At 34.7% G+C, this 8,012-nt stretch overlaps 1 protein-coding gene across 1 annotated transcript in view; it reads right to left on the bottom strand.

Moving 5' to 3' along the window:
• Positions 1-2,842: 2,842 nt before the first annotated feature.
• The window catches only part of LOC122141464, a 7,043-nt gene continuing 1,873 nt past the window's right edge, over positions 2,843-8,012 (bottom strand). Inside the window, exons 2-4 of the mRNA XM_042748951.1 lie at positions 4,679-4,978; positions 3,312-3,653; positions 2,843-2,859 (exon numbers count right to left, since the gene is read on the bottom strand). Of these exons, the coding sequence (XP_042604885.1) occupies positions 2,843-2,859; positions 3,312-3,653; positions 4,679-4,978 (659 nt within the window). The remainder of the gene's footprint in view (positions 2,860-3,311; positions 3,654-4,678; positions 4,979-8,012) is intronic.

Genomic DNA, 8,012 nt, shown 5'->3' with positions numbered 1-8,012 from the left:
GAAGAGTGTTTAGAGACGCACAGAGGTACGTTAGCCTAATTCACACAAGCTCTCTCTCTCTCTCTGCATCTCTGTCTCTCTCGCTCTCCTTCGAATAACTTTGTTAAAAACTTCATTAGAATGCTATCAACGGCTCAAGCCTCCATTACCAGCTTTAAAAGGATGTTTCGGAACTAGCAAAACAGGCATTGGATGAGATGCGGAAGAAATAGTCCTACTGACAATAGCGATTTAAGTACAAAAACCGGACGAATCCCTTTAAATAACCCAAAACCTAAGGGTTAGGAGTCATACTCTCTAACCACTAGGCCACGACTTCCTCCATCTGATCGATGTTTTGTGGTGTGGTAACCGTAGTATAAGCTGAATAATTGACTCCGGACCGTTGAGGACTCCGGACCTCGGGTGTGCATTATTTTTTGTAAATTTTGTGTGCAAATTATTCCTTACTTAATGCACAGCTAGCTGTTGACTATCTACTGAGATTCATGCTGCGTTTCTAACGAAATTACCCGGAACATTTGTACCAGGAACTTTTTTCCCCAGGAACTTTCCCCCCCCAGACCTGTTGCTTTCTGTGTTTCCACCGCGGTCTAAAGTACCGGGAAGATTAGGCAAATAGACTGGTGAGGTAGGTCTGTGCGCATTTCTTAATACAAAGTACACTGATTTTGGACTAGCATCCTCATTAGTTCGGACTTTGCTCATTCGACTCGGGAGTATGATGTCCGCGACGACGCAAATCCGGTAATTTTGCAAACAGCAGCGTACTTGATAACATCAGTCAGCTCGCCTTGGCTACTGCAATTTTACTCACTGTATATTTACAATAAAACAAAATAGGATATCTAATACCACTGCCTCCTTTCTTTTTTCATTTAAACATAATAATAGCCGCAGAAATGTACTTCAGGGATATGTGTATATATAAAGCCATAACGATAAAATGAAATATTATATCAATTTGCCTTTATTTTCATTTTAACATATAGATAAATTGAATACAGACCAAAGATTATCTGTTAGATTTACACAAAACAAATGATATTTTATGTTTTACTACTAAAGACACATCAGAGCCAGCGGCACATATCAGAAGGACTAGCCGAGGTGAGGCTGCTCTCGGCGGATACATGATCACTGAGCTCCTGGTGATCGCGTGGAGCTCATACATGATCACTGAGCTCCCGCTCATTTTTAAATAGGCACTGTCTTTATAAATAAACCACAGATTTGAGTTTTAAACAACTACATTCTCGCCTGAAATACTTTTAAAATTACATTTCATGACACAATAACAGTAATATTTTGAAAATGATCCGAATAAATGGTGGTTGAAATCACAATGCTGCGTGAAGCCAGCAGGGACTTTCTGGGGAGCATTTTTTTTTACCCGGAACTTTATTTAGTTCCTGGTTCCTGCGGTGGAAACACACCGAGTACCAGCCCAAAGTCCCTAGTTCCTGGGTAAAGTTCCTGCGGTGGAAATGCGGCTTTCAATAGTGTGAGAGACTGTCACCACAGATTCCTGACTTTAATAACCCAGTAGAAATTCCCACACCATTTCATCAGACTTCCATTAGCTTTGATAGCATAGTAGACTCACAAAAAGTAAAAAAGAAAAATGGATCAGACATCTCTTAAAAAAAGTACTGTCTTAACATAGCATGGTAGACTCGCAAAAATAAATCGCATTAAAGGTGGAAAAAGACTAAACTACTGTCTTAATAAGGGGTGTATGCGTTTTTTTTTTTATCCACTGTATACAAGATCAAAGATGGAAGCCAATTACCAAGTATCATGTGAATTACTCTTACTCACTAGCAGCAGAAACACTGAAGTTCCTCATATGTTTTTTATTAGTGTTATAAAGATTTTTATTCTTTATCACTACACCTGAGCATTTACACAGATCACAGATACTCACTAGTGATAGCAACAGTAAAACTCTTTAAGTCTCTGAATCTCTCTTTACACTGAACATCTGTGCAGATAAAACTGAGATATCCAGTGATTTCCAGCGATGAGAATGTCATTAAAATACCATGTTATCGAATGATGTGGGTTTCAAGTTACCACGAGTGTCCTAAAGTAACAGATTCTCGCTCCTTCACTGACTTTCTCTTCATTTTATCTCGTTCTGTGTAGTTAATACCTAAAATACAAACCAACAGGATTCTCGCTCCTTCACTGACTTTCTCTTCATTTTATCTCGTTCTGCAGAAGAAAAACCTAAAATACAAACAAGGTGATGACTTTTACTGCAGGAAAAAACATATAACAACTAAAAAGCAAGTCACACAACAATAACTGTGCATAGAAAAGTGACTTTTTTAAGTTGCTTTTTTTTGGACTGAAAGAGATCAGGAAAGAATGTTAGTTCATGTTAGTTATGAACACGGCAACATACTTTTGATTAACACCAAATTCTCTTGCCGCACTTTGGTTTGATGAACTAAATGTCAGTGAGGATGAAGCGATAGACAGTTAAAACTGATGTCCAGAGAAGCTTATCAGAGATAGTGAGGTAAAACAGTCATCTCCATTGGCTGAATGGCAGCACTTTAAACAGTCTAAGCTGTTAAATCTAACAACTCACAGGGTATACAACAATATGTTTAATAGACACAAATGTTACAGTTCTGCTCTAGCCTTCAAACTAAAACTAGTTTTTACTAGACTTTACAGACAAGGATTATTTTTAGGTTTTCAAAACCTCATTGTAATTGTTAGAATGTCCAAGGATCAGCATTCTTGACCTAAAAGTGATCAGACGGACCAAACCACAAGCCTTAGAGTCTAGTACTCACACAGTCTACAGCGTCACAATGGCTTGCCCCGATCAGCCTGATGGAGGCACTACAGTGATCAAAAGTACGAAATCACTCATAACTATTAAACCTTTTGGTCACAGACTCAAGTGTCTTATTTTGTTGGAATCAGATCGATCATCGCCTTTTAAGGTATTTTGGATTATAATTAACTAAATTTAACAAGCAGCAAAAATCATTTTGTATAAACACATAATAAATAGAGTTAAAAAAAATAAGATACTGGAAACTCAGATCAGTCTTGATGATGACAAAACCATTTATAGAAATAAAGTTTGGATTTTGATAAATAATTTCATTCAGTTCTATACATTTAAGTGTGTAGTTCAGTAAATGTGTTTTTGAAGGAATTCTCTCTCTATATGTGAATTAAAATAAAGGTAAATAGAAAAACACCTCTGAATGTCACAGCCAAAAATATTACTTAACACTTTAATGATGTTAAATATACAAGGATCGCTTTCAAACATATTGACTCACCATGAACAGCAACGATGAAGATCTTAGTATTGCTGCTGCGGCGGTGAGCACTGTTGATCAGTAGATCATAAAGTCCAGAGTCTGTGGTTCTGATGTCTCTGATGGTCAGAGAACCAGTCCAATGATGATCCAGCTTCAGTCGGTCTCTGAATCTCACAGCATCTTTATCACACTGAACATCTGTACAGATCCTGCTATAATGATATCCTAAGATTTCAGCTATTTCAGTTTGATTAAAATACCATCTAATCTTTTCTTCTTGGTTCAATAGAACACCAGTGTGTAAAGTGACTGAATCTCCCTCCATCACTGACACTCCGTCTGTATCAAAACTGAAAAAACCTGAAAGAGAAAATCAACAGTTAATTGTAAGACAGACAATATCATATAATAGGAAAATGCTGTGTAAGTATTTTTCTACAGATTGTGGGTGACAGCAGAAGAACATCATTAATTCTCACATTCACTCGTCAGACAAACATACACGAGTCTCACATTTGATCTTGAACATCTTAATGAACATCATACAACACATGGACATTAATATTACCCATAATAATACTTTAGGAAAATGTGTTAAATGATCTGGAGAGTGGAAGTAGACAGGGCTGCTGTCTTAGCTCTCTCCAATACACAACTTGCAGTCCTGCCTGGTCAAGTGTATCTGATTCATGCATCATGTTTGGAATAAATTGCGACTTTTGCTGGAGATCTCAGGAGAGGTCACGGAAACCTTCCCAAAGTCAATGTTCATTACTAATAATAATTAGTATTACATGTTAATGTTGTGTGCAAAGATTAGTTTAGTTAACAGATTGTTATACCACTTAATTAGAAAATTGTGTAATTGGTATAGGGACTACTGAACAGGACATATAGAAGGGATTTTAAAATGCAAAAAAAAAAAAAAAAAAAAGAGTAAAGCTCTGTAAACATTTTCATTTTTACTACAGTACATGTGTGTCCCATCAGGTAATGAAAGGTTGTACACACACTTGTGCTCATCATGCTCTCTTGAGCACTTGGGCCAAATACAGGAAATACATCATATACAGTAAGTAGTCAAGTGGTCAAGTGCAAAGAGCACAAGAGTGGGTGTCTGGACAGTCCATTAGTCCCTCTATATAAAACCACTGGCCCAATGTGTTAGACAACAACTGATGCTTACAGGGGCAGAAAATAATTCATAACTGCAAAAAAAAAACAAGAATCTTTGACAAAATTATGAGATCAATTGAGATGTGAAATGGCTAAAATGCTTGAGAGTAAAAATAACCAAAAGCCAGAACACGAAGAGAGACTTTCTCTAAATACATTAATGATGAGATTTAAATGTGCATAACATGCTTTTAAACATAATGACTTACCACGAACAACAACAGTAGAGAATCCAAAATAGCCACCGTTCTTAAAGCTGGCACTTATAGAATAATCTCCAGAGTCTGTGACTGTGGTGTTTGTGATGGCCAGAGATCCATTTTGATACAGTTTCAGTCTGTCTCCGGGTCCCTTATGATCAAATATACACCAATTATGATGTATACAGTTACGGATAAAATATTCCTCGCCATCATGATCCATCCAAATATACCGAACTTCTTTTCCTATATAATATTCTAAAATGACTGAATCTCCCTCCGTCACAAAGCATAGGTCTGTATAAACACCTGCAGAAGAAATGAACAGTTATTTATAAGACAAACAAAACTGCACAACAGGAAAGTGCTGTGAAAATGTGTTTCTACAGATCATGAACAGTATGAGTAGAGAAATATGTAATACATACTAGAGCTGCACGATTCTGAACAAAACAAAACAATGTGTGACAAAATATTATTGCTGCAGTCTATTTAAACATGTTTAATTTGAATGAATTTTTTAAAAAAAGTTTTAGATTTTAAAATTGATTTAAATTTTATAAGTTGTGATTGAAATATGGTTTAATTTTTTTATTGAGTTGTGCGATTTTTTATGTTGTTTTTTGTAATTGAATTGTATTATTTTTTATGTTGTTTTTTAAAGAATTTCTATTAAGAAATTTTATTGCACCTAAAAATAATTGTTTTCTAAGTCTGAACTTTCAGCATCATTACTCCAGTCTTCAGTGTCACATGATCTTCTCAGTGTCATGTGACACTGAAATGATGATTCAGTGTCATGTGACACTGAAATGATGATGAGAAATCACTCTAATATGCTGATTTGCTGTTCAGATTTTTTTTTTCAGGATTCTTTGATGAATAGAAAGCTCAGCATTGATCTAAAATAAGCTTTTTTAACATACAATTATTACTTTTATTTGGCAAGGATCTTTTAAATTGATCAAAGGTGACGATAAAGACGTTTATTTTACTTCACTTGTTTCATTACTGGATGAATCAGCGTTTTTGATCGATGCTCTTGAATGAATTATTAATTCATTGACAAACACATTTTTAAGTCACTTGTCTTCACTTAGTGGCGAAACAATGCCATCGACACAAACGTTATTTGAAGTGCAGTTACTTTCAGAAGAACATTGCTCTATTTATATCAGTGTTTACAGTATATCTGAACTATAAACCTTACCCAAGTATTTCTGTGATAATATGAATGACTGTCAGACAGAAATAATGCTGTGACAGTTTGTGAAGATGTTTCTTAACCAAACATGGTAACTGCTCTCTCTGTGTCAGCGGCAGTGTGAACACAGATTTGAACGATTCGATAAGACCTTGTCAAAGGTTTAATAGACTCTGGGAATCGTTGTCTTTTAGGCCTCATTTACACTGCAGGTCTTGATGCCCAGTTCTGATTTGTTGACTATATCAGATTCATGAACAAAAAAAAGAAAGAAATTGAATTTTTATTTAATTCAATAACGTATCCTGAATTACTTATGAGTGTAAAACCTGAATTAAAATCATTGACAATGAAAACTGCTGCAAAATATCATTTATTAAATCGGTAACAAGATTGTATTTATTTGAAACTAAATTATGTATTGGTTTCATTTTCAATAGTATGTTTTCTGTTATAGTTCTGTGGCTAAAACCACCATCAAAATGTTCTTCTAGAATTAGTAACATGACGCACCTTTTAGATTTGAAAAGAAACTGCACGCCTTTTAAATAAATTTATTAACAGATTTGAATTTAATTCAATATGTATCCTGAAAAAACAAATGAGAGTAAATCCTGCATAAGAAGAAGTGCTCTTTTAGGCTTGATTAACAAGACACACCTTTGAAGTTGAGATGGAAAACTGAATACATTTTAAATTAACTTATTAAAATATTTTCAATGTCAAACTCGTTCAAAACTACTGCAGTATCTTCCTCTAGAGGGCAGAAATCCTGGAGACTCAGGAAGAGGAGGCTGCGAAAGCGATTTTGAAAGTCAATGAGTGTCATGTCTGCATCACTTTTGACAGCTTCTGTAAGATGTTCTTAAAGAAATCTGTAACAGACACAGCCTTTGAAGCTAAATAGAAGGAGCTGTAATTATTTTTGAACTAAATTATCTATTGGTTTCATTTTTTCTGTGGTTATATTCTGTTATAGTTCTGTGGCTAAAACCACCATCAAAATGTTCTTCTATATATATATAAACAACATTCCAGTTGGAAAAATTATCGTTTTGTCATTTTCATGTACTTTGTAGACGGTCCATAGCTGGCCTCAGCGCTAGCGGTCCGCTGCTTGTCTTTGTGTCGCAACAAATCGAGGAGAATTAAAACATTTAAACTGCGATGTGTGTTCAGTTCTACGTTCTATTGCTTTTCAGATAAGCGATTTTTTTATGCAATTATACTCATCCACTAAGAATTTTTAATTTTTTTTCGCGGCTGAATATCTGTCTAACATCCAACGTCAAACGACCAACTTTATATCGGTCATAAAGCGGCACTTAAAACGTCTCTAAACACATAACAACGTGTCATCTTCACTCTTTAGTAACTTATTAGAGCAACGATTAAGAAATAGTTTTTAACTGGCATAAAGTTGGCTTGACGTTGGACGTTCGATAGTCGCAAATCTAGGGACCGTCTCTAAAGTTACATGCAAAACTACTATACACTTCTCTAACATCAATAGCATGCAAGGAGAATGACTAACAGTCATGAAAACAACTGTTAACTGTTCATCCAGGTGTCAACTATAATGCACACCTTTTATATTTTTTGATAATCATTAAAATAAACTGTAAATCAAATGTGAAATATTGCTAATTTTCATTACCGAATGGGCTCAAATTTAAAATATGCCATAATTTGAAGCTCAATAGCATTTGAACAGAATGACTCACATTCATAAAACATACTGTAAAGTGTTCACCTAGGTGTCAACTATAATGCACACCATTCATATTTTTCATAATTATTCAAATAAAATGTAAATCAAATGTAAAATATTGCTATTTTTCATTACCGAATGCACTTAAATACAAATTTGAAGCTCAATAGCATTTGAACAGAATGACTCACATTCATAAAACATACTGTAAAGTGTTCATCTAGGTGTCAACTATAATGCATACTATTCATATTTTTCGTAATTATTCAAATAAACTGTAAATCAAATGTAAAATATTAATTTTCATTACCGAATGGACTTAAATGTAGAATAGGCCATACTGTAAATCAAATGTAAAATATTAATTTTCATTACCGAATGGACTTAAATGTAGAATAGGCCATATTAGCAATATTTTAATTCACAAT

The sequence above is a fragment of the Cyprinus carpio genome, chromosome B22 (assembly GCF_018340385.1).
Source record: "Cyprinus carpio isolate SPL01 chromosome B22, ASM1834038v1, whole genome shotgun sequence".
NCBI classification, from domain to species: Eukaryota; Metazoa; Chordata; class Actinopteri; order Cypriniformes; family Cyprinidae; genus Cyprinus; species Cyprinus carpio.
This window is presented reverse-complemented; position numbering and strand designations above follow the sequence as displayed.